This window comes from Phlebotomus argentipes, unplaced genomic scaffold (assembly GCF_947086385.1).
Source record: "Phlebotomus argentipes unplaced genomic scaffold, Phlebotomus argentipes genome assembly contig_15, whole genome shotgun sequence".
Classification (NCBI taxonomy): Eukaryota; Metazoa; Arthropoda; class Insecta; order Diptera; family Psychodidae; genus Phlebotomus; species Phlebotomus argentipes.
The window spans coordinates 15,902,775-15,927,212 of NW_026776181.1; the positions used below are offsets into that span (position 1 = coordinate 15,902,775).

The window sequence follows — 24,438 nt, forward strand, 5'->3', positions numbered from 1 at the left end:
GAAACAGATCAAAAGCTCTTCAAAAATACACAAGACGTTAATTATGAAAAATAGATTTTTTGCCAAAAAAAGAAGAAAATTTTTTCCATGGTGACCGAGGAATTAGAGTTTGGATCATGCCAATCAAACGCATGACGCAGGACTGTTATTTCTTAGTCATCTGTTGGCCAATTTTTCACCTCGGCCGCGACTAGAAAATGTACTTCACAAACTGTCACTTGGGACAGAGACACATAATAGATTTATCTTTGAATCTCCCGCCTTCATAATGTGACCAAAAAATCCCATTTTATTGCACATAACTCATTTGATAGGCAAACAGACACAGCACGAGAGGCTCAGTGATGGGAAACTGGGTGGAAAAGTCCACTTCCATATGAGCATCGGCCGCAGAGGTGCTTTTTGGAGGCACAAACAGCCAATCACAGAGTTGATTCTCCAGGCGGATTTTGAATAAAATTGTCGAGAGAAGAAGATGCGCGCACGAAAGATTTCTACTGAGACTGAGAGTTTTTGCTGGGAAAAAAAAAGTGGGGACACTTTGGAGAGATCCATTCGAAGAGATAGAAGGGATTGGCATATAAAGACTCAGCATCACTCGGACAAAACTGTTCTCACGCAGAGACTCAAGATAAATTCCTCCGCGAGAAAAGTCAGTTTGAAAGTTTCTCAGGACTTTTTTCCCAGTGACATTGTGGTGACGACTGAAATCCAATAGAATTGGCCAGCAAAATATGAAGAAAATTGTAAGTTTTCCCCTTCATTTTTTTTTCCCTCCCTTCAATCGTGCAAATGGTTTTTGACAGTGATTTGGCACACAAAAAATCCCAGCAAAGTGATAAAAATTCCCGTCTATTTGCATTTCTTGGATTGAATATGCTAAAAGAAGTGTGGAAATACCTTCTTGGCCACCACAAGTGACTCTCTGTGCTAATTATTTCAATAAATATCCATCATTTGGGAGTTTCAGCTGGCAAAAATGCTCATTGAAATGGAAAGTGACGATAAATTCATGTGTGATTTTTCTCTTACTTCTGCGCCCCAAGAAAGGTCGCGCGGTGGCGCAAAAAAACCACCCATTTTTTGAGATGTGTTTTGAAAGGAGTCGTCAGGCAAAGGTTAGAGGCTACAAAGCAGCCAAGAGTGCTTGAAAATCAACCTTTTTTGCACATGAAAGAAAGATTGAGGCGCCGCACAATAAATGTTCATTGAAAAGCTTTTTTGGAAAGAATATCAAAAGCAAATCGCAGATATTGCAATTAATCACAGTCAATTAAGAGTGAAATTGATTTCAATTTGACGTATTTATGTGAGAATTGATGTTTTTGGGCGGCAAATCAACACATTTAATTAACTCCGAAAGCTCTAAAAAATTAAATTGAGTGAAAATTCAATTGTGGTGGAAGTTAGAAAGAGTGGCGCTGCTGTCGCTGGCAAAATTCCTTCATTTTATCACAATTTTCCTACAAAATCCGCTTAATTTTACGTTTTTTTCCTTTTCAAACATCTTTTAGAACCAAGAAAACACTCGTTTTTGACAGTTTTTTCAATTCTCATCAAAGTTTGGCTCTCTGAAGAATCTCACGTCACCCCAACATTGATTTAGCCTATCTTGATGACTTCTTATCTCAAGTCTGTCCATCGTCTTCGTCGCGTGAAAAGCCAGAATTTAATCTCTATTCTTCAGTGCAGAGTAAAATGGTAGAATTATTTAAATAAGGAAGAACTATCAATTATCGAAAGGTTATGAGATTCCCCCAAAATAACACACCGTTTCGTCTTCGACCTCTTCTTCATCCGCACCCAATTTTCTGTGCGGTGTTCAGAAGACGCTTCGCCACCTCGATTAGCGCCGAAAGAAACCCAAGAAGCCCCAGAAGAAGTGTTATAGTAGGAAATTCAACAGGTTTTCCAGTGTAGAAAATGAAGCCATTGAAAGGATTGTGATTAATTAGTGGAATTGGCAAAATGTAGATCGGCGAATGTAAATAAAATTGTGTCACAAATTAGCATAAAATTGTCGAGAAGATCATTAATCAAAATGATGGTTTTTTTGTTGTTAAGAGTGGCGCGGAAAATTAATTTGAAATGTGTGAAATTTCTCATTTTGTCCCCCCCGGAAAAACATAATGAATGGAATCGAAGGGAATTTGAGAAGCATTTTCGTGAGGAACACACAATAAAATGTTAGACAAATTGGCGCTTAATTTCTTCATTCTCCTCCATTCGACTGAATCTTAAGATCCGCAGCTTCTTATGCAAATCACAATGATAATTTATTCACTCAAACACCAATTTTCTTCATCATTAGAGCGCTGAAGAGTGAACAGAAAAAGGAAAAAAATCGCGAATTAACTTAATTAGCCAGAAATTATGTGTCGACCAATTAATAACATTAACTTGAGCACGTGTGACAGAAAATATATAATAAAATGAAACACTTTTGAGCTTGGCTTTTAAGTGGATATTCTTTTGATATCAAAACACTTTGTGCGCACGAGGTGAAATAAAATGCTTTTTTTATTGTGCTCTTTTAGTCTTTTATTAATGTTAGAATCAAATGAATCAAATGCAAAAGCTTCGGAAGGTCACTGGAATAAATTCTGTACAGGCCCAGGCTAAAGTGACACTCTCGACAATCAAGTGATCAAATATTTGACCACAGAAATCCAAGAACTTTTTCCTCTATTTACCCACTGTGGCCTATTGACTGACGATTTTCTTCAGACTGTGACTCAATTTTCATTGTGAATTTGCATAAAAATTGCTGACGCTTTTTTGCTCCTTCGCTGGGCACACAAAAACTCCTAATTGGAGTGACAACAGGTTTCCGGTTGGCGACAATTCTAATCGCAAATTATGCTCACCAAACAATCTCCTTGCAATAACACAGTTTTATTGGCATCACTCATGAGGACACGAATAATCATAAAATTGTCTTTTTAGTGGGATGAGACATTAAAGAGCTTCACATAAGAATGCATATAAAACTTTGGGATCATAAATTAATCAAAAAATTAACACTGAATTTTAAGCAAGTCTAAATAGGTTTTTTTTTCGAAAGCGAAAGCAATTAATCAAAAGCAGATTGACCTTCCGAAATGAAATCTGAGACAAGAGTTTCGCAAAGAAATAGATAAAAGCCCGAAATTCATGCAGAGGTGCGGCGCCTACAATCTGTTCTTCATTTTCCCGCCGTTAAGACGCCATTAACCTCGAAAACAAAACAGGAAAAAAAAACATAATCTTCCTGCAATTGATCTTCACTCTCTTTTCAGCTCATCCTCTTGAGTATTCTCGCTGTGGTTTGTGGAGCGAAGCTTCCGAGGCCGAAATCTTCCCTCAAATATGCCACGCTGGACTATTTCAAGGACGACAAGGACATCGCCTTGCCCGAAGACGACGACGAGGACAAGCCGCCAACGATCTTCGAAGGTGACATCAAGAAAGCAAAGATCCTGAACCAAGAGAACCTGAATCAGGGCAAAGGGAAATTCAAATACACGTGAGTGGATTAGATTTGACATTGTTTGTCAGATTTTCAAGATGTCCTCCTTCAGTCTAGAGACGCAGAATGGCATCTCCATTCAGCAAGCGGGAAAGCTGAAGGACGAGAAGACTTTCGTGGTCATGGGAAGTTATTCCTACACAGGCGCCGATGGGAAGCGATACAGAGTCAAGTACACAGCCGATGAGTTCGGATATCATCCCATAACCGAACTGGAAGTCGACATTCCAGAGTGAGTTCGGAATCACAAGAAAAACCCGCCAAAATCTTTACTACATCCGAATAATTTCCAGAATTGAGATACCCGTGAAGAAATTGGAGCCTCTGAAGCCTCTGAATTTCAATTTCAACAACTTCAACCACCTCGAAGCGCCCCCGAAGCCTGCAAAGATCCAAGTCCGGAATCCTCAGCAGGACTTCTTTGAGCATCCCCGAGGGGAGAACCCCTTCGCCATCACAGACGAGAAGGTGTCTGTGGACCGAATGTACCTGCCGCCCAGGACGTACTTGCCACCGTCAAAGTGACCTCCTGAAGCCCCAAAAGCTTCCAAAAAGCCGCGCCAGTCATCAGATTGAGGTTAAGTTTCATTAAGTTCAGGGAATTGTTTCTCACCTGTACTTCCCTTACGTCGTTCACTGCCCCGTAGAATGTTGAATAAGAAACAATAATAAATCACACTTTTCACTGAGAAACTTGAGTGTTTTCTGCAAAATTTCTTCAATTTACCAGCGGAATAATGAGAAGCTTTGAGAAATTCTGCGCGGATTTTTCCTTCACTTCACAGAGCGCAGCGCCTCTAGTGGTCACCTCGAGGAAGTTCAGCTGAGTGGTGAAATTGAGTGTTTTGCTGAGTCTCTGGTCAGGATGGTCAGGATGGGGGGTGTTTATCGAATTTCCAGGGCATTTTCACGATGGCAGCTGCACAGACTCACAGGGAGACTCCTTGTGGAGCAAGACACGCGGAGTTTAGCGAATGTCAGTGGAATCTTGGCGAGAAATGGCGCAGAGAAAAAGGTAAACATTCGGGATGACAAGTGGTGATGAGATTTTCACAATTTGGCGTGGATTTGCAGGAGATTCCCGTCCGGGAGGAGATTAGAGCACTGGTGGGCCTCCTGGAGAGATCCACGGGTCTGACAAAGAGGGAAGTTGTGCGGTTTTTCCACTCAAACAGCGCCAAGCGCCAGAAAGAGCGCGGCCAGCAGAGCTCCGGAAGCGGCGGCGGCTCGCAGGGCGATGATCCGAAGAAGGGCAACGACAACGAGGAGAAGATGATGTCTGTGCTGATGAAGACCGCCTTCTGGATCACCACCATCTACATATTCGTCACGGTGCTGTCGCTGGCGGCGTCCGGCCGGGATCGTCCGGAGACTGGAACGCGCTACGTGTCGTGGAATGAGTTCGTGCATCACATGATAGCGGCCGGCGAGGTGAAGGAGCTCATCGTGCGGCCAGACCTGGAGATGGTCACCATCATCCTGCACGACGGGGCGATCGTGAAGGGGCGCCGGGCGATCAACACTGTGTTCCACATGGCGATTGCGGACGCGGACAAGTTCGAGGAGAAGCTGCGCGACGTGGAGAAGCGCCTGGGCATCCGCGAGGGCGTCACGGTGACATTCGACAGGAACAGCGAGCTGGGCGGGCGACTGTTCTTCATGTTCGTCGTGGCGATGATCGCGCTGTCCTTCCTCAGTCGCATGCGCGGCGGCAAGTCGCCCATCAGCATGGATTCCTTCACGCAAATGGGGCGCGCCAAGTTCACCCTCATCGACCCGGTGAGCGAGGGCAAGGGCGTGCTGTTCAGGGACGTGGCTGGGCTGCAGGAGGCGAAGCAGGAAGTGGCGGAGTTCGTGGACTATCTGAAGAATCCGCAGCGCTATCAGTCTCTGGGCGCCAAGGTGCCCAAGGGCGCCCTGCTGCTGGGGCCGCCGGGCTGCGGCAAGACGCTGCTGGCCAAGGCGGTGGCCACGGAGTCCCAGGTGCCCTTCCTCAGCATGAACGGCAGCGAGTTCATCGAGATGATCGGCGGCCTGGGCGCCGCACGGGTGCGCGATCTGTTCAAGGAGGGCAAGAAGCGGGCGCCGTGCATCATCTACATCGACGAGATCGACGCCATCGGGCGCCAGCGCGCCGGAGCCGGCGGCATGGGACAGTTCAGCTCCGGAGAGTCCGACCAGACGCTCAACCAGCTGCTGGTGGAGATGGACGGAATGGCGTCCAAGGAGGGCGTCCTCATGCTCGCCTCCACGAATCGCGCTGACATCCTGGACAAGGCGCTGCTGCGCCCGGGGCGCTTCGACCGTCACATCCTCATCGATCTGCCCAACCTGGCGGAGCGCAAGGACATCTTCGAGAAGCACCTGTCGGGCATCAAGCTGCTGCAGTCGCCCGACAAGTACTCCCAGCGCCTGGCCACCCTCACGCCCGGCTTCTCCGGCGCTGACATCGCGAATGTGTGCAACGAGGCGGCTCTGCACGCCGCCCGGACGAGTCAGACGCTGGTGGCGGAGAAGGATCTGGAGTACGCCGTGGAGAGACTCGTGGGCGGCACGGAGAAGAGATCGCACGCCCTGACGCCCACCGAGAGACGCGTGATTGCCTTCCACGAGTCCGGACACGCGCTGGTCGGATGGCTTCTGCCCAATTCCGACGTTCTGCTCAAGGTGACGATTGTGCCGCGCACGAGTCTGGCTCTGGGATTCGCCCAGTACACGCCCAGCGAGCAGAAGCTCTTCACCAAGGAGCAGCTCTTCGACAAGATGTGCATGGCTCTGGGCGGGAGAGTGGCTGAGCATCTGATCTTCAACAGAATTACGACAGGTGAGCGCGGATTTCAAGCTTCTTCTGCAGCTTCTCGCCGTCATTTTGATGCCTTTTTCTCCTCGGCAGGAGCGCAGAATGACCTGGAGAAGGTGACAAAGATCGCCCATGCGCAGATCACGAAGTTCGGGATGAACGACAAGATCGGCCCGATGTGCGTGCCGGAGAATGAGGAGGACAGCATGTCATCGGAGAAGCCCTACTCGCGCATGCTGGGCGACATAATTGACGTGGAGGTGCGAAATCTCGTGGCTCAGGCGTACAGGAGGACCGAGGAGATTCTCACGGAGAACCGAGAGTTGCTGGCGAAGGTAGAGAATTCATGCAGAAAGAAGTTCTGATCACTGATTCCGGTGGATGTTTTTCACAGCTTGCCGAGACGCTGCTGGAGAAGGAGACGCTGAACTACGACCAGGTGGTGGCGCTGATTGGGCCGCCCAAGTACGAAGCGGCCAAGAGGACGATTGAGCCGGTGGAGTTTGAGGATTCGCTGAAGAATCTCTCGGCGACTGAGAAATGAAAGAGAATTTTGTACTTTGGGCAGAGTAAAGTAGTGCTGAGGCGGTAGATGGCGTTGTTGTCTGGACGGAGATCGCGATCGGAAAGCAGTCTGTCTCGCTCTATGGAATCTGTCATGAGAAGTTTTGTGTGGTGATCGCCAAGGTGCACTTTTGAGATCGATTTTCGCGTAATTAGTGCCATTTATCCGACAGCAGCAGGTGGAAAAGTGAGTATGGGTGTGGAGGATCACGCGGGGGACGCGTGAGGGTGGAGAGTGTGGGCGCTGGAGGGCGCTAGTGAGGGGCGTCTCTGCTGGGGAAGAGAGAGAGAGAAGCAGAGCGCTTCCGTGAATGTTTATCGATGTTTACACGATCGCCCAGAGATTTGTTTATTCAAATCAGAGATCTTAAGGAGCCACTCAAGTTCTGTCTATTGCGACGCACTGATCTCGATCTCTCTCCGCAGCCATGGCGAATGGGGAGCGTCTCGTGTGGCTGGGCGTCACGTCCGTGGTGGTCCTGGCGCTGTGCGTGCATCTCTCGTACAGCTGCAATGAGATGGTGTGCGCCTCCGTGGTGTCCAAGTGCATGCTGACGCAGAGCTGCAAGTGCGACCTGAAGAACTGCAGCTGCTGCAAGGAGTGCTTCAGCTGCCTCTCCTATCTGTACAGCGAGTGCTGCAGCTGCGTGGAGATGTGCCCGAAGCCCAACGAGACGAAGAACGCGCTGTCCAAGAAGTCCCACGTGGAGGAGCTGGAGGGCGTGCCGGGACTGTTCAATGCCCTCACGGATGAGCCAGACGCTGAGGAGAAGTGGAGCATCTTCACCTTCCCCGTCGACTTCGATGCCGCTCTCTATGGCGCCAAGCTCGATCGCGATCACACGTTCTACGTCCACTCGTCCGAGCAGGAGCTGGACGCCGCCGCGAAGAGCGACAAGAACATCGTGACGCTCAACTGCACCGTCGCCTACTTGTCGCAGTGCATGTCCTGGAACAAGTGCAAGGATCACTGCAACAGCATGGGCGCGACCAGCTACAGGTGAGTCAAATAAGACTCGGCCAGGCGCCCAGAGCGCTGCACAGTCTTACAAGACTGACTTCTCCGAAGCCTTGAGCTTGATTTGGGAGATTAGTGGAAAAGTGGCTTTTCTTTTAACCCTTTGCCGACTTTTCGCACTTCAAATTGATCGGAAATTCAAGCAGAATTTCATGAATATTCTCAAAACATTCTTGGAAATTTCACGTTACTTTCGTGGCTGAGAAATGAAAGTTGAAAACAATGCTTGGCAATGAAATAAATCGTCTCTGTTTACGTTTTAACACATTTAATGTTGCATTGAGCATAAATAAAACATTTCAAAGCCTCTGGAAGTGAAATATTTGCTGCAGATTCTCAATAAATGACGTAGAATTATGTATAAATTAAATTTTGATTAATACATAAATAATTGAGAAATTGATTTATTTTAATAAACGAGTAAATTTTCCATTTTCATGCGGAACAAATTTAGAATTAATAATGAATGAAAAAAAAAACTATTTTCACTGATTAAATTGACTAAAAAATTGGTTGCAGTCGTTGCAATATTACGTTCATAACATTTTAAATAAAATGTCAAAAATATGAATTCTTAAAAAGTCGTTGCAAGATTATGATTCATAATATTTACAAAAAGTGGTGAATTTGAGACTTGAAATGTTTTAAACTTTGCCAAGACAAGGAAAGCCAGAAAATTCACCTGAAAACTGATGAAATAGACAAAACTGATATTTTTAGATTGATTAGCATTAATTTCATTGGATTTTTCGGGTCATTTTGTGCACAATTCCCGGCACTGGATTGAGGTTATGTGTTTCCGAACATCCTTAGAATCGTTCCGAAGAAACGAATTGGTTTTCCAAAGCATTTTCAAGTACATGAAAAGCTATGTTTTTATTCCAAAGACATTTTCATGGATATTCTGACCAACAGAATTCTTCAAGAATCCGTAAAGTTACTCACAAGTTGAGACAATTATCTTTTTGATTATTCAATCATTTTTCTTTATTATTTCGTGATTCTTATTCAAATTTAGATTTTTTCATAAAAATTTCAATCATTTTTGTTATTTTTTTTATTTAGATTTTTTTCATAAGAATTTCAATAATTTTTTGATTGTTATTTTTATTCAAAATTTGATTTTTTGCAATGTTATTTAAGAAAAAATAATTTTTTCAATTATTTCATACAAATTCTGATTATTTTCTGAATATTTGATTAAAAATCAATTATTTCATACAAATTATTATTATTTTTTGATAATTTTATTGAAAATTTGATTATTTTGCATTTTTTCTTGGGAAAATTATCATTTTTTTTTTATTATTATACTCAAATAATTGATTATTTGATTAGAGAACATTAAAACGAACCTAAAGTTTCCTCAAAAAGCGCCTTGTGACTTCTCCTTGGTTGCAACACTAAATTGGTAGTTTTTACGAACTAAAATACGAAATCCGTAATGTTGCAACGACTCATGCGTTGCCTATTGGCAAAAATGTGAATATATTCATTGCTATTTGGGCCTTAAAGCAGAGATGAGTCGAATGCCAAGGAGAAGCGCAAAGACTGCGCGGTCGCGAAGGGGTTAAACGAAGTCTGCCAGCGACTGACGCGCGCGTGGTTTTGCAGGTGGTTCCATGACGGGTGCTGCGAGTGCGTGGGCTCCACGTGCATCAACTATGGGATCAACGAGAGCCGGTGCCTCATGTGTCCGGAGAGCAAGGAGGACGACTTCGAGGAGATGCCGAGCGAGGACGAGCTGGACTATGGCGAGAGCATGGGGCCGCTCGATGGCACGCTGGAGAACAACATGTGAAGCCGGCGCGCGGAGGTGAATCTCGCCGAGGCGCGGAACTCCTGCGGGACGTCGCGAGCCACAAGAAAATTAATACTCTCTTGCCAAGGAGCATCGACTCCTTCACTTCCTGAGGAGTGTTTCTGCGTGCGTGTATGTTTGTGTGTGTGTGTGTAAAGCAAAATCGAACAACTTTTTACTTATTAACTCTATAATGCTGAAGTCATTGTAAAAGTGAGTACTTTTTTCCGAACAAATCAACGTACTTGAAATGTAATTTTTATTACAGTCTCGATGTTTAAAATAACTCTGAACTTAAAAATGGGAAAATTATGTGCCTGCAAAAAGTGCCTCGAATGATGATTAAGGGTTGTAATCATTCACAAAAGTATTTCTTTTTTTTTTTGTTGTTTTTGATAAAAAATATGGAAACGAGAGAGTATTGAAAAATGATTCCGGGCCATTTATTGAATGTAAATGATTTATATATTTTTCTCTCATATTAAATGTATGGAAAGTCCTTCGATTGTGTTCAGTTGTCCTCAAGATCTACTAAACATTGTGCAGCTGAGCGCAATTAACTGCCAGAGAGTGTAATTAGAGTCACTTTGAATGGGTAAATATTCATCTGGATGGAATTTCCTTGAGTGCAGACTAAGTGACAACGCGCGGCGTGTTTGCATCACAAATGCGTGTTCGGTTCTTGCACTCTTGCATTGTCTCGATGTTGTTTGAGGAAAGTTTCCACTCTGAGAATGCTTCAATGCTTTCGGCTCAAACGCCCAAAGTTCTGAAGGAAGAAAGAGGAAATGACAAGAAAAGTCTTATCAAATTTTCATGCAAGAGATTCTAAGCAATTCTCTTTATTTTTGAGGGGAAAATCGCATCACTTATTTAAAGTTTGATTATTTTCTACACAAATTGTCGCTAGAGGGCAGCAGTTTAGTATCACAATTTGAACAATGAGCCAATTTGGGGGATGAAACGCCTCTAAATAATTTGGTAATGTTGAATAACTGAAAAAGTCACATTTGTCTTTGGAAAATACAATCTAAACTTCTACATGACTTTCAAACTTGATCAGCTGATGATGAAACTGGGCTTTTTCTACGCGAAAAGCTTAATTTTCGTGTTCAAATCTCTTTCTTTCCTGGCCAGAATCACGCCAGGAAGTCATAAAGTAGGAAAATGCGTGAGAAAAGAGAAAATTATACGGAAAAAGCGATATTATTAGCGTCCCCCACGCCAACTTTGCTGCCATCTGGCGGCGATATGTAGAGAAAAAAAATCAAACTCCTCAATATATTGAAATATGATTTGATTTATTGAAGTATTTTGTCGAAAATAATAATTTTTTGATTATTTTTATTAAATTGGCCAGTGATTTTTCCCTTGTCTGTTGGTGAAATTCATCATAAAGTTGCGCGAAAATCCCCAAAATGAAAATGTTCTACAACTTTCTTTTCCTCATAATAAATTTTCTCAACACAGTGTGTGAAATCAAGTTGAGGATTTGTTAATTAAATGGTGCTTTTTTTTGTAAAGCACAGCGGAAAGAATTTCACCCAATTCTTGATCGTGAAAATCACCTTCACGAATCAATTCCACTTCACTTTCTGCACCATCGAAGCTCGTCCGAATGCATGAATGGCCACGGAAAACCTCACAGCGCGCATTATAGTAACCCAGAATGATCGCGCAGCGTCAATGAAAGGTCACGCAGATTAACTTACACGGGTTTTTTTTATTAAGTACATTAAATAATAATCACAGCACTAAATACTAAATCATCTTATAAAATACAGGTAGCATCGTGAATGAATGTCGAGAGTATTGGCGAGAAGAGTGACTCTCTTCTCGGCCCCCAAAAGAATTGACGGTTTATTAGCACTTAATATATTAGCTAAATTCACTAACCCTGTCTCGAATATGGTAAAAAGGAGGCTAAAGCTAAACCGATCCACTGACGCCGCGTCAGTACTTTTCCGTGGTGTACGAGAGCTTCTCTGTGCTTGTGGTGAAGGCGCGATTGTCCTGGCCAAATTGCCCCAGAACCATCGAGATTCCGTGGCCGGGAAGTGTGCTGGCGGGCGACGTTGTGGGCATGATTTCCTCCTTCTCGAAGTACCGCCTGAAGATCCACGTGCGCAGCAGGTAGATCAAGTAGAGAATGGTGTGGATGATGATCCCCAGGGCGCACACGCCCACAACTGTGATCATCGCGCTGCCAGGATCATTCCAATCCAGCACGCTGTAGATGTACGTGGCGCCTGACTTCGTGGTGCCGCCGGCGGCGAAGTAGATCACGGAGAAGATGACGTAGATCAGGCCGAAGATCAGACTATGGACGGCGTGGTAAATCCTGACAGGATAGGCCACGATCAGGATGTCCAGGAACATGAAGACGGAATTGGTGGCGTGCGTCATGACATTTGTGGCATCGGCGATGTGGATTTCAGCTGAAAATGTCACAGTTGTTAATTTGAATTCAAATTTGACATTTCATTGCGTCAAAAATGTGTCTCTAAACTGGCAAAGGAAGGGATTTTGTGATCAGAAATTGATTTCTTCTACTGATAAAGAAATTAAATCTTATCCTGACATTCGACTACTATGCATTTTTATTTACTTACTTATATGGCTTTAACATCCCATTGAGGGACACAGCCTTCTCCATTAAAACAGATATCTAGTCAAGTTTTGGTTTTACGGTGACAGATTGTCAGCTTGCCGACCAATCATAAGTGGTTCTAACGTCCACCTTTATTCTATACAGAGACAGAGCGCAAGACAATTCATGTGAAGTGTATGTTTCAGCTGTAACATTCAACAATAACCCGCTTTGGCTGCTATAATCTGCCATTGAAAGGCTTATTTTTGCACTCTGCTGTGATTGAACATTTGCAATCGGTGGGATTCGAACACACGACTGTAGCATTGAGAGTCAAGCGCGTTGACCACTGAGCCACAGCCGCTCCATGCATTTTTAGGTTAGGTTATTTTATAATAGAAATTCTTGCCCTAAACTGACATTATTTCCACTTATTAGTGAAATTTCGCATTCACACTGAATGGAAATCAAGATTCTGGATCTTGAGTGGAAAAACCAGGGTTAAAGTCAAACTTAACCTCAATTTTTCACGTTATAATTACAATTTTAGGTTAGACACGCTTTAATTGAAATGGAATTAATCAATAAAAGATGCTCAAAACTGTCATTCAAGCAAGTAAATAATAAAACACCGGCTTGAGAATCTCAGTGATAACGTAGTTAGTTAGTTATGCGTTAGATTCTAGTCGATTGTCGGTTAGAATAATGTACAGATTTTGGTCACATTTTGCCCGCCTTGCAAACGGCCAATTTTGTCAATTTGGCAACAAAATCCAGCCAATCGTGAAGGAACTCACCGTCGAAGAGGATCGACCAGTAGATAATTGTGATAATGATTGACATGACCAAGGTGGAGTTGTGCAATGCCCAGTAGACTTTGAACGCCGTTGGGACGACTCCTTCCACTTCCACGCGTGCTGAAACGGAAAACGTTAAACATCAGCGCCGAAGACGAAAAATGCGAGCCATTAAAGAGTCATTGCGGCGATAAAAGCCACGCCATAAGAAGCCAGGCGTGTGATCTTGACCGGGAAAAGACAACATCTAGTTTTTTGTCATCACACGTGATCTTGTGCCATCAAAAATTAAATAGCAATTGTCGGGTGATCTTCTTTGCGAGCCAAAAAAAAACAGTTGTTTTGCCCAAATGACTGATCGGAAAAAATCGGTATTCTTGTTGAGTTTCTTTCAGTTTCAAAATCCCTCCTCAAGTGGGCTTCTTTAAGCACTCGTTAGCGCTTTTTTAATGTCGCCTCGAAGTGCATCATTGAGGAAAAAATACACACAGCGACTCAACATTACAATCCGGAGACATTTTGTGATCAAATTAGTCATAAATTGTTTTATCACTCGATGGAATTTCAATTACAATGCTTGTGATAAAGTGGATTAATCAATGGGGGATTTGTAATTGATTATTACGTTTTTTTTCCTCCCCCCAAATGACAAATATTTTGGTGTCTATTAAAAAGTGTGATACAAAATAACAAGTCATAAAGCCGACTTTCAATGCTTGACTTTCAAGTACTTAGAAATCCGAGGCTGAAAGTGAAAGCTGTGTGTGTTTTTGAGGAGATAAAAGTACAAAAATATTGTCATCTTGCCCAGTGACGAGCAGAATTTGGACTAAACAGAAGCCAAGGAATATTTTCCACACACTTCACACATTCTCAACGTCTCTAAAGCAGAGCCACAAAATTGCCCAATAGACATGCTTTTAATTGCTTTGGCACACAAACCCTCATTCTTATTGCGCTCGAGGCACCGCGCTAATAAAATCGAATTTATTGGCCAATCCGTCGTTGGTGAGTCTATAATTGTGGCACCGCCTGTAACACATGCACAACGCGCCGAGAGGGATTCACGCGTGAAAGAGACCCGCTAAAAGGCACTTTTTCGCCAGTTTAGCCAACAATGAATTTTAATTGTTGGCAGCGACAAAATCTAATGAATGAGCCGAATTGTTGGGCTGGATGGACTTGAAGAGGCTTTAATTGGAGGGATTTTGGCGCTGCCTTGACACAGTTGAAACTCACCGGAGAATTGTGGATGAAAGTGCCAAAGGGAGACGAGAATGGCGCCCATTGTCGTCGTCACCATGCACGCGACGATGCCCCAGTTGGTCAGGTAGATGAAGTAGAAGCCCCAGTCGGAGGCTGTGGCGTTGCCGCTCATGCTCACCGCCACGGCGGCGATGAAGAGCGCCGCGATGAGCCATCTGTAGACCAGGTAAAGCCCGCTCTTGTTCCGCCGTTGCCACTGAATTTGTAAAGCACAAGGGTGAGACATTCTGGTGAGAAGTGGTGTACAAATCAGAAGAAGTGGAAATATTTCTGAATGCTTATTTTACTGACAAATTAGCTCAATTCCTTGGATTTCCTTTGATTTTCACAATAATCAGTAATAAAAAACCTCTTTTAGGTTATGTAACGAATCAATGATAAAATCAAGTTCAAAATATCGTTATTCGTTGGCAAAATGAAGCATTTTTCATGCAATAATTGATATTCTGATCCTTTAATGCCAAGAAATATTGTAAATTGTATTTAACTCGAACATAACCTCAAAACTACTCATTTAAACATTAAAAATACTCATTTAGGAATCTTTCTGGGTGTTTTTGGCTGTGAAATAACCATTTAGCAAGGGATTTCCTTCGATTTTCACGCCGAATCAATAATAAAGATCAATTTTTAGGTTATGTTTCGAATCACAGACAGATTTATTGAATAATTCGCATTCTAGCACATCAATTCTAATGCTCAATTATTCATTGGCAGAATTAAGCATTTCTCATGCAATAAACATTGTTTTAGCAATATTCAAATCAAACATAACCTCAAAACTACTCATTTGAGCTTGGAAAATACTCATTTATGAAATTTTCTGGACGTTTTTGACTGTGAATTTACAATTTAGAGTTAATTGGCAAATTAATTTGGACCTAGAAAGCATCCAAATGGAGTCTTTGAAGATCTCTTAGTGAAATTTTGAGGTTAAGTTAGGAAAAGACACCCAAAAAGACGTTTTTAAGCGTATTTTCATAGAAATATTGGAAGGGAAGTTTGAGAGATTTGTTATAATTAGAGAATTATACATGTTAGGAAGTGTTGCACAGATTTAAGGCATATTATCTTCCCCTTGAATTACTCAAAATTTGCGTTTTTCAACAGAAAACCGTCAAAATGTGATGAAATTATCAGTGTTTTATGACTTGTTAAGTACAGACTTCAGGACACATTATCACCACCTCGTAAACTGATAATTATCTCACCTGTGATCGAACCAAATCCTCAGGAGGATCATGATTGAAGCCACATTGTCTGCAGTGAAACTCCGCTCGGCATCGTTGGCCTTTGCTTCCGAACATTCTCATGGCTCTGAATAGCAAATCTTCCCTCAAATTCCTCTTACTAAATGCCTCAAATGCTATCAATGGTTCAATTTATCTGCATTTCGCCGAATCTCGATGAATTTAAGAGCAACACCTGAAAGCACCACACAATTTATCACACTCTGAAGTGTCTCTGATTACTCTTATCTCCTCTCAATTCACTTCCACTCCATTCACGATGATTCTCAACTCTGGCAAGCATTGAAAAACGGGCATTTTGCAACTTGCATGAGTCCAAAAGCTGTAATTAATCGTCTGATCTAATCGTAATTACAACTCTTGGGCCAAGCAAATCTCCCGTCGGAGGTTTTTTTTCTCTTTTTCGTGTCAAGTATGAAAAGAATAGTGAAAAGTTCATTTGAGTTGCATTTTTTTCACATAAAATTCTCTGGCGTTAAAATTTAATGCTTCCTGTGTGGAAAATGTTGTTGTCAAATGTGCAACAATATCAAAACAATATTTTTGAGAGCAAAATGAGTGAAATAAACAAACTCTCAAGCATCAATACGTCATTCTGCCTTTCATCTTACGCACTCTCGACTGGCTTTTTTGTCCCTTTGACCACCATAAATCGTGTTGAAATTTAATTGAAACTTCCACCAAGGGGGAGATAATACAGTCAGAAGTGGTGTACAGCTAAAGGCAGTCGAAAAATCTATAATATTCCATTCCTTCGTGCTTCTTTTACTGATTTTTCGTTCGGATTCTCTGAATATCCTTTGATTTTCACGCAGAAACAAACTTAAAAATTTTTTTTTCTAGGTTATGTTGCGAATTAAGGACAGATTTAGTGAATAATACGCATTTTATGCTAGTTCTTGTGCAGAATTAAACATTTTCAAGCAATTAACAGTGCTTTTTTGATCTTTTAATGCCAAGAAACACTGCAAATTGTGCTGAGATTGAACATAACCTCAAAAATAATCATTTGGACATGGAAAATGTCCATTTAGACAACTTTCTGGACAATTTTGACTGTGAATCATCAGTTTTAAGATCATTGGCAAATCTGGAAAGCTTTCGAATGGAGTTTTTGAAGCTTTCTTAGTGATATTTTTGAGGTTATGAGCAGAAAAGATGTCGAAAACAGCGATTTTAGGTCAATTTTTATAGAAATATCGAATGAAACCTCAAGAGATTCATAATAATTTGGGACATTTGGAAGTGGTGTACATATTTAAGGCTTATTATCTCCCCCTTGGCTTCCACAGAAGTGCGAAGCAGTAAAAGATAGGTAAAAGATCAAGTCTATTCCCTGAATTTGTGCTTGGAATTGAACTTTGCGCGTTCAGAGGAAAGATTTATTAAGAGTGCATAAATGTAAATATCGACCAAGGTTGAGAGTGCAATTATCTCACGTCTGTTGATAGCTTGAATGGTGAAGTTTTCGTGAGAAATGTGGCAGAAAAGCAGAGTGGAAAAAAGTGTTCGGAACATATTTGACGATTATGTGAATTGATGGACAAAAAGCGCGTGTTTTAGTTGGACAAATTTAGCGTCTGACGCCGTCAACAATCAATTTGTCGTGGTTAATTTGCAGCAATGAATTCGCCAAAGCTTTGAGCTTTTTTATCGGATGATCGCACTTTTCTGTTGAATTGTTCAAAGAGTGACGCAAGTGTCGATGAAAACACTAGCAAAATGGTAATTTCTTGTCGTCACTGTAATGATGATTAAACCTCAACGAAGCACTTGTCAAATACTTAAAGCTTTTTATCACATCACGCTTTGCAAGTGGGTTTTATCTGGCAATTTCTGGAATGACGACAAATTAAAAGTTATTTTACACTTAATTTTATGGTTAAACCATGTAAATGCGAAGTGTTTTGCCAGATAATCTTGTCTTTTCTTCACAATTGATAAGCAATAGGAAAACTATAATAATTCCTTCTCACACTTTTCAAGGAGAAGATTTGAAAAAGGAATGTTTAAAAACAGAAGCAAAAAAAGAAGAATATTGGTTTTTTTCAGTTTCACCCTCGTTTTTATCGTAAAAACTTGCGTAAAACCGTAAATATCCGATTAAATATTGTCTCTTCTTGACAAATTTTTACTATAAAATTCTTCTCATTATTTTCTAAACCAAAATATTATTGATTTTTTCCCTTTTTGGCGCCATAAATCCAACATTTTAGGGAGAAAACTTAGAAAGGGAATTAATAAAAACACAGAAATTAGAATATTTTGTGATAAAAATGTATTTTGTGGGTAGAAAAAGAAATTTAAAGTGAAATTTAAGAGGAATATTGAACGATTAAAGGACATTTTGCGTGATTTCTTTCGTGCTTGTGCAAAAATTAGGAGATTTTCCCAATCTTAAACTTGTGTAAAATCGTAAATATCCGATTAACAATTGTCATTTCTTGACAATTTTTGAAGTATACAAAATTCTGCTCACACATTTTTTGATAATTCAATTTTACAATTGAAAGCCATTTACTTGTGCGATGGAATAATTTGTCGATTGAGGCAAATGTGAGAAGGAAGACATCAAAGTGAGGAAACGAACGTGTAAGAAATATGTAAATATTTGCATTAATATAATATTGACCAACAGAACAAACGGTTATTCGCAGAATTTACTGGTCAAACGTCTCACTTGAGCGAATGTGAATTTTGCAATCCGTTCAGGATTTAATCTCTGGGCAGACGAGATTTCAATTCGAACCTGTTTTTGTGAACAGAAACTGCACTAATCGCAAGAAGATTGCTGGCTTTTTGTGGACACACTGAGAAGTGACGTGGGAAAAGGTTTTGATGGGGTTTTTCAACTTGTTTTGCATCGAATGCAATTGCAAGAGTGCAAAGAGAGGGACAAAAAGTGTGACATGAAAGAAAAACAGAGATTCGTGTGAAGAAGCCTTTCATTTGCGTGGAAAAACAATAATAATAATACTTCTTTTCATGTTCAGCTGGAGAAAAAAAGCGCGCCGAAGGAGTGAAAAAATACCAGCCAAAAGGTGTGTGAATCGAAAGACAAATGCCTTTTAGATACACTAGAAAGGCACGTGAGTTGCATAACGTCTTATTCCATTTCATTGCAATTATGGTGGCAACATGATTTACAAATACACGTGAGAGAGCGCCAGGTGAGATGGTCGAGATCACGAAGATCGCGCACTTTTGCAATTAATTTTTCCTCCACCAAAAATCTTCACGTGAGATTAAAAGGCACAAATTATCCAACAAAGGCGCAATAATCAATCATTGTCGATCTTTTTTCTTCTTCTCTCTCTAATGCGCGCTTATGCACAGGAAACACACTTTTCACTTTCCATGAGATCACCGCCAATGGAGGGCGCTTTGAAGTCACGATAAGACACGCTATAAGATCACCTTTCCTGATTAGGGAATCACTCAGAAGGCAAGCACTCGATGGGCAGCGCAACACTCGCGATTGCGCGGGTCTTTCTCGGGCGAACAGCGAAGTCAGACTGAAGCCGTAAAACCGCGTGGGGTTCACACACACACAATTCAGGTGTTTCTGCCCCACCTGAGGCGCCCATGACGCGTCTCTGTGGCCGAAATATCGCCAGTTTTCCCGCATGGCACTGATAACATTTGCGAGAAGTCATCGAGAAGTGCTTCGCAGTGTGACGAAACGTATTTTGGCAAGTTCGCGTATGAAATCCAGGGTAAATACAAATTTGTACAATATTTTTCCAGTAGCATTGAACCAAATATGACTTTAATTTGCGGTTTTTTTCTCTGCTGCTACACTAGAAAAAATTGAAATTGTTGTTTCAACTTTATCAGATTCTGGATTAGGGGACAGCTGAGCAGTTAAAATAAAATCACAGCACAATTAAATTTTCTAAATCTAAAAGCTCCCTAATTGATATCCTTGGAGAGCTTGTGGCGAGAATGACACTGTCATGGCGACCTTCTCCTTCTGATGAGAATCTCGCTGTTAGCATTATTTGACGGTAACGTGGAGAAACACCCGAGTCAGTCAATCGTATCGTGATGGAGCGGCAAAAGGGAGTTGATTACATATAGCCAATCTCTTATAGTGTTTGGAACTTCAAGAGTCAGGCTAAATAAAGCACTCAAGTTGGACGAAACCGTTGAAAGACTACTCTTATGAAATATTTACACTTCAAAAGCATCTTTTGTGAGAAAATTATGCATTTTCTATGTCATTTTGCACTTGAAAAATCAATTTTATTGTTTTTCTAGGTTATGTTATTGATTTATGACAAATTTTGACTATCAAAATACTCTCAAAATCATCAAATTTGTGTTTAATCTGGGAATAATGCTCTTTTTGTTGGCAAAAAAGATCAGATTGAACAAATTACAGTAGAAAACAGCTTAAAAGTCAATCATAACCTCAAAAATGTCAGTTCAGTCCAGAAAATTGATTATTTGCTTAGTTATTTCCGCTGTTTGTGCTTTAAAGTGGCAAATTTAGCCTCAATTACTTACAAATTTCTAGGTTATAAAGAATGTTTTACCTTAATTCATAACCTCACAATTTGCTCAGAAGTTTTCTGAACATTTTCTGCAGATAAATCAAACAAATCCTGAGACACTAAAATCAGTTTAAGAGCTTAAACGAAATGATTCCAAAAAACCATGGAAAATGCCTGTAAAAAAGACTTGAAAAAAGGTGTTTAAAAGTATCTTAAGATTCTGCTCAGACGCTGTGAAAGTGCCAAAGCTAAATGTAACCAAAACTGCCCCACTCTTCTCTATAGAGAGTCTCAATCGTTTTGCTATCGTTCTATCTCTCTTTTTTCGTGCGGTATTTCTTCAGTGTTCAGAGTAAGTTTGATATATAAAAAAACTGAAGCAATGTAAAATTTATCTATCTCACAATTATAAAACAAGCAACATTGCGACTGGTCCGAAAGAGCAAATTGAGCGGATCACTTTTATACTCTGTTTATTTTGACTGAAGCACAGCGCAGAGATAATTACCGCCGATAAGGGAACTAATGGCATAATTCGCCTCGCCTTCCTCTGCACAAACCGCGGAACATCTGCTCTTGCAGGTGGGAAAATGTGTGCAATTTGCAACTCTTCCGCGGCTTTTTCGCAGTCTGGGGAGAAAATGAATTGAGATTAGGTGAAAATGAAAGGGGAGAAAAGCCAACAATTGCGCATAAATTGACTTGTGATTGTTGTTTCCTTGCGCAAAATTGCTTCGACGATTTCCCCGCGATAAGAAGCATGGCTGATATATTAGGTGTTATTGGTGGAATTTCAGCTGATAAATTCGAACGGCGCGCGGGTGATTGATCTTTGCCTCGCGAGCATTGAGAGCCACTCGGCGTGGAGTGACTTTGAAAAAGCGCGTGAAAATCTTGACTTGATAACAACACAAAAGGAGGCAAATAGCTGCTTTCATTCACTCAAGTCAAGACTCAAGTCCAAGGGGGAGATAATATGCTCTTAATCTGTACATCACTTCATAACACTTCAAGCACTACAAATTTTTTTTAACTCTTTCCACAATTATTTGCAAATTATGATAAATATCTTAAGATTTCATGCGATATTTCTGTAAAAATCCAATTTAAACCCGCCTTTTTGAGCGTCTTTTCTGACCATAACCTCAAAAATATTACTAAGAGATCTTAAAAGATTCCAATTGAAAGCTTTCTAGATGAAAAAATCATCTTTTGACTCTGTTTCAGAGTCAAAATCATGCAGAAAGTTGCCTAAATAAGCATTTTCCAAGTTCAAATGACTATTTTTGAGGTTATGTTCGACTTCAATACAATTTTTAATATTCTTTGGCATCAAATGTTCAGAATAACAATGATTATCGTATGAAAATGTCTAATTCGATCAAGTATTAGCAGTTTTTGCGACTTTAGCATAAGAATTGTTGTGCTAGAATGCGAAATATTCACTAAATCTGTCCGTGATTCGGTGAATAACACTGTGCAACACTTTTCTGCCCTTTTTTTTGAAGTGTGGATTTTCTGATTCCTTGAGTCATCAGCTTTTCAACGGTACCTTCCTTTTTTCCGTAGACCCTCAAGTTTTCCTTTTAGAGCCTATTTTCCATTTTCCACTATTTTCACCCACTTTGCCGCACTTATGTGCTCATATCTCGCCCAATTTTCCACGGATTTTCCTCAAATTAGGCTCAAACGATAGCTATTGAAATTACCTACTACTTTGTAAAACATTGTGAGTGTTTAAGATCACTCCTTGTTTGTCAAAAATGATCTTTTGTGAATCACTAGGTAAAAAATTCGCCGGTTTTTTTACCACTTTTTTCTAAATATCTCCGAAACGAAGAAACTTTTATGTTGGATTATTTTTCCTATGTGTAGAGCACTTCAGGGGATGCATTTCCCCCATACATGCCGAAGTAATATTTCTTCTCTATCTGCCGGAAAAACGAGGTTTTTCCTCGACAAGTTTTGCTTTTTTATGCTACGCGCACCCGCTAAAAAATTGAAAGAAGGTATATTTTGCTGTCTACGCACTTATTTAGATGATGATAATGCTTAGATGTTAAAACAAAAGAGAAAAAAGGCCAATATCTCGACTTTTTAGCTATTTTACGTGAATTTTTTGTGTTTTTTATGGAGTTGTTGTCGAGAACTGTACACCACTTCTGACTGTATTATCTCCCCCTTTGACTCAAGTCTTGTTCGATGACCTTCCTTGAAAATTCCCTCAAATACATAATACTCTCTGCATATGTTTGGACTTCTCCATTAATCTTCATCGCATTTTATATGCCAAACATTTATTGACTGAGTGACAATATTTTTGACAAATTCGTAAACACCTGAACAAACGATGCAAGCAGTTGATTCGTGTGTGTTTTCAGCTTGGTTTTATGTGAAAATTATGCTGTCTTGGATGATGGTGAAGACAGTGGTAATTTTCACTGGATAAATAATGCATTGATGAGTGAATTTCCCAACACTTATTGCGCAAAATGCACACTTTAACAGTGTCCAATCGAGTGTGACTGTGCAAAAAAAGCCCTTTTTCAGCAGTAATTCGAACACACAGAGAGAAAAAACACAACGAAGTCAAAGAGGAACTGCGCGACGAAATTTTCAAGTCCAATGTTGTATCAAGGACGGACCAAATTAATATTTGCTCAAGACATTTCACTTCATCTCCACCTCCTTGGCCAACAATTCGGCGACGACGAGATGAAAAGGAAGCTGGAAAGAAAGACCAGCTGAGGCAAATATTTGACCATGTTGACTAGACGACGAAAAAAGTGTCGTGTATCTAATGATGTAACGCTTGTGCAGAAATCTCGACACACTTTAGATGTTGTCCAAGTCACTGACAGAGAGACGCACAGAAGTTGCCACAGAAAGGCATTAAATTGTGCCGGTGAAAGTGTATACAAGTTGCATAACAATTGAACCACACGCAGAATGCATCCCAATTAAATGCACTGGCGTTTGGCTTCCAAATTGACATTGATCGTCAGATTTTTCTGCCAAAAAAACTCTGTCGCTGAACTAAGAAGAGTTGAGATGGAATTTATAGTTTCAAACATCACAGCCAGAGTGAATTTCCTATCAATTAGTAATTACCGTGAAAGTGAATTAGGCTTAACCTCGCTTGTGGCATCGGTAAATAGCCGTAGGTTGAATGCTGACCACTGAAGGGTTGCTAATATGGCTTTTGAATGATTCTCAGAATTAGATAAATGGAGCAATTCTCAGTCACACAAGAAATGTTAAAAATGTGTTATATTGATTTAAAACATGCCTTTGCTATTCTGGCTCACATGTGTTAAACGACTTTGTACTGTTTGAATGCTTTAATAATAACACAACCTGCTGAAGTTGTGTAAAAAGCAGAATAACAGATCGGAAACTTCAAATCTGCAAATATCTTACAAAAATTGATCAATCTGCCATTGAGACTGTCATTTTCAGGCATAAACATGAAAGATATCTGCAATAAATTCTTTATATCGTAGATTTACTAAACATTTACTTGAATTTTAATAATTTAGGTAAATTTCACAATTTTTCCTCTCTTACACATTGTGGAATCGCTTAAAACTCTAAAACACTGTTTTAGTGAGAATATCAAGGGTAGTTTTTCCTTATTCATCTAGAATGTTAAACTTTGACATGTTTTAAGGATAACATGTCTGTGTTTGATCGAGAATTGATCCCAAAGTCGAGAATTCTGTTCCGTATTTAGAGAAAAAGAGTGAAAAATGAAGGTGAAAAATACATATTTTAGATTTCAAATTATTAAATTGTCTGAAGATAGATTTTAAGCAGAAAACTTGGATTTTGTGAGTAAGAAAAAGGAATTTGAGGTTAAGTTTAGGAACAATATTGAACGATAAAAGAACACTTTACGGTTTTTCTCTCTTCTCGACTACAGATTTTCGGCAGCATTATTAAAGATTCTCTTAGGTGCAATCGTAAAACCTTGCGTAAAACCGTAAATATTCGTTTAAAGATCAATTATTAAAGTAATATTGTCAATTCATTGATGTTTGCAAGCTTTTCAGCTAAGAAACTCACATTTTACTCTTTAAAAATTGTGCACAATTATTTTATAAATAAATTTTGAAGAGGTAACAAGATAAAAAATCAGTTTTCCTTATCGAGAATAATCGCAAAATTGTTCTTTACACGAAATAAATTCGTGAAGAATTTGCATCTCGAGCCAAAAGCGACACTGCATCCCCAATATTCGCAACCCCTCGGCTGACCGCTGGAAATTAATCGATGAAAATTGGCGGAAGGGTTCATTTGTTGGGGCAGAGTTTTGTCATGGGCCCAGAAAATGAGGTCATCGAGAGAC

General features: G+C 40.6%; 4 protein-coding genes across 5 annotated transcripts; 3 read left to right on the forward strand and 1 right to left on the reverse strand.

Moving 5' to 3' along the window:
• The first annotated feature begins 1,088 nt into the window (after nt 1–1,088).
• LOC132262499 (uncharacterized) lies at nt 1,089–4,187 on the forward strand. The gene is made up of 4 exons (XM_059761780.1): nt 1,089–1,118; nt 3,279–3,505; nt 3,561–3,740; nt 3,802–4,187. The coding sequence occupies exons 1-4, from the start codon at nt 1,089–1,091 to the stop codon at nt 4,031–4,033; spliced, it is 669 nt and encodes a 222-aa protein (XP_059617763.1). The 3' UTR covers nt 4,034–4,187.
• Nucleotides 4,188–4,320: 133 nt separating this feature from the next.
• Nucleotides 4,321–6,899, forward strand: LOC132261887 (paraplegin). The gene is made up of 4 exons (XM_059760913.1): nt 4,321–4,523; nt 4,583–6,332; nt 6,402–6,643; nt 6,703–6,899. The coding sequence occupies exons 1-4, from the start codon at nt 4,374–4,376 to the stop codon at nt 6,850–6,852; spliced, it is 2,292 nt and encodes a 763-aa protein (XP_059616896.1). The 5' UTR covers nt 4,321–4,373; the 3' UTR covers nt 6,853–6,899.
• A 33-nt stretch (nt 6,900–6,932) lies between these two features.
• LOC132261889 (protein twisted gastrulation) lies at nt 6,933–10,080 on the forward strand. The gene is made up of 3 exons (XM_059760918.1): nt 6,933–7,059; nt 7,299–7,872; nt 9,505–10,080. Exons 2-3 carry the CDS (start codon nt 7,301–7,303, stop codon nt 9,689–9,691), a joined length of 759 nt encoding a protein of 252 aa, XP_059616901.1. The 5' UTR covers nt 6,933–7,059; nt 7,299–7,300; the 3' UTR covers nt 9,692–10,080.
• Nucleotides 10,081–10,186: 106 nt separating this feature from the next.
• Nucleotides 10,187–19,111, reverse strand: LOC132261888 (protein rolling stone-like). 2 transcript variants are annotated; one of them, XM_059760914.1, is made up of 5 exons: nt 19,012–19,111; nt 15,556–15,769; nt 14,318–14,540; nt 13,079–13,198; nt 10,187–12,129 (listed from the first exon to the last, which is right to left on the reverse strand). In XM_059760914.1, the coding sequence occupies exons 2-5, from the start codon at nt 15,655–15,657 to the stop codon at nt 11,645–11,647; spliced, it is 930 nt and encodes a 309-aa protein (XP_059616897.1). In that variant the 5' UTR covers nt 15,658–15,769; nt 19,012–19,111; the 3' UTR covers nt 10,187–11,644. The 2 variants fall into 2 exon arrangements, with proteins under 2 accessions (XP_059616897.1, XP_059616900.1); XM_059760917.1 differs by lacking the exon at nt 19,012–19,111 and having other exon boundaries at nt 15,556–16,464.
• Between the last annotated feature and the right edge of the window lie 5,327 nt (nt 19,112–24,438).

Bases quoted from the DNA above. Each gene is read 5' to 3' on its own strand.
- LOC132262499 (XM_059761780.1), top strand. From the start codon at position 1,089: ATGTGTTTTGAAAGGAGTCGTCAGGCAAAG. The intron at 1,119-3,278 runs GTTAGAGGCTAC...CTCTCTTTTCAG, and splicing joins AAAGGAGTCGTCAGGCAAAG to CTCATCCTCTTGAGTATTCT. The intron at 3,506-3,560 runs GTGAGTGGATTA...GTCCTCCTTCAG, and splicing joins AAAGGGAAATTCAAATACAC to TCTAGAGACGCAGAATGGCA.
- LOC132261887 (XM_059760913.1), top strand. From the start codon at position 4,374: ATGGTCAGGATGGGGGGTGTTTATCGAATTTCCAGGGCATTTTCACGA. The intron at 4,524-4,582 runs GTAAACATTCGG...GTGGATTTGCAG, and splicing joins GAAATGGCGCAGAGAAAAAG to GAGATTCCCGTCCGGGAGGA. The intron at 6,644-6,702 runs GTAGAGAATTCA...TGTTTTTCACAG, and splicing joins ACCGAGAGTTGCTGGCGAAG to CTTGCCGAGACGCTGCTGGA.
- LOC132261889 (XM_059760918.1), top strand. From the start codon at position 7,301: ATGGCGAATGGGGAGCGTCTCGTGTGGCTGGGCGTCACGTCCGTGGTG. The intron at 7,873-9,504 runs GTGAGTCAAATA...GTGGTTTTGCAG, and splicing joins ATGGGCGCGACCAGCTACAG to GTGGTTCCATGACGGGTGCT.
- LOC132261888 (XM_059760914.1), bottom strand. From the start codon at position 15,657: ATGAGAATGTTCGGAAGCAAAGGCCAACGATGCCGAGCGGAGTTTCAC. The intron at 13,199-14,317 runs GTGAGTTTCAAC...TTTCCGTTTCAG, and splicing joins CTTTCATCCACAATTCTCCG to CACGCGTGGAAGTGGAAGGA. The intron at 12,130-13,078 runs GTGAGTTCCTTC...TGACATTTTCAG, and splicing joins CTGGTCGATCCTCTTCGACG to CTGAAATCCACATCGCCGAT.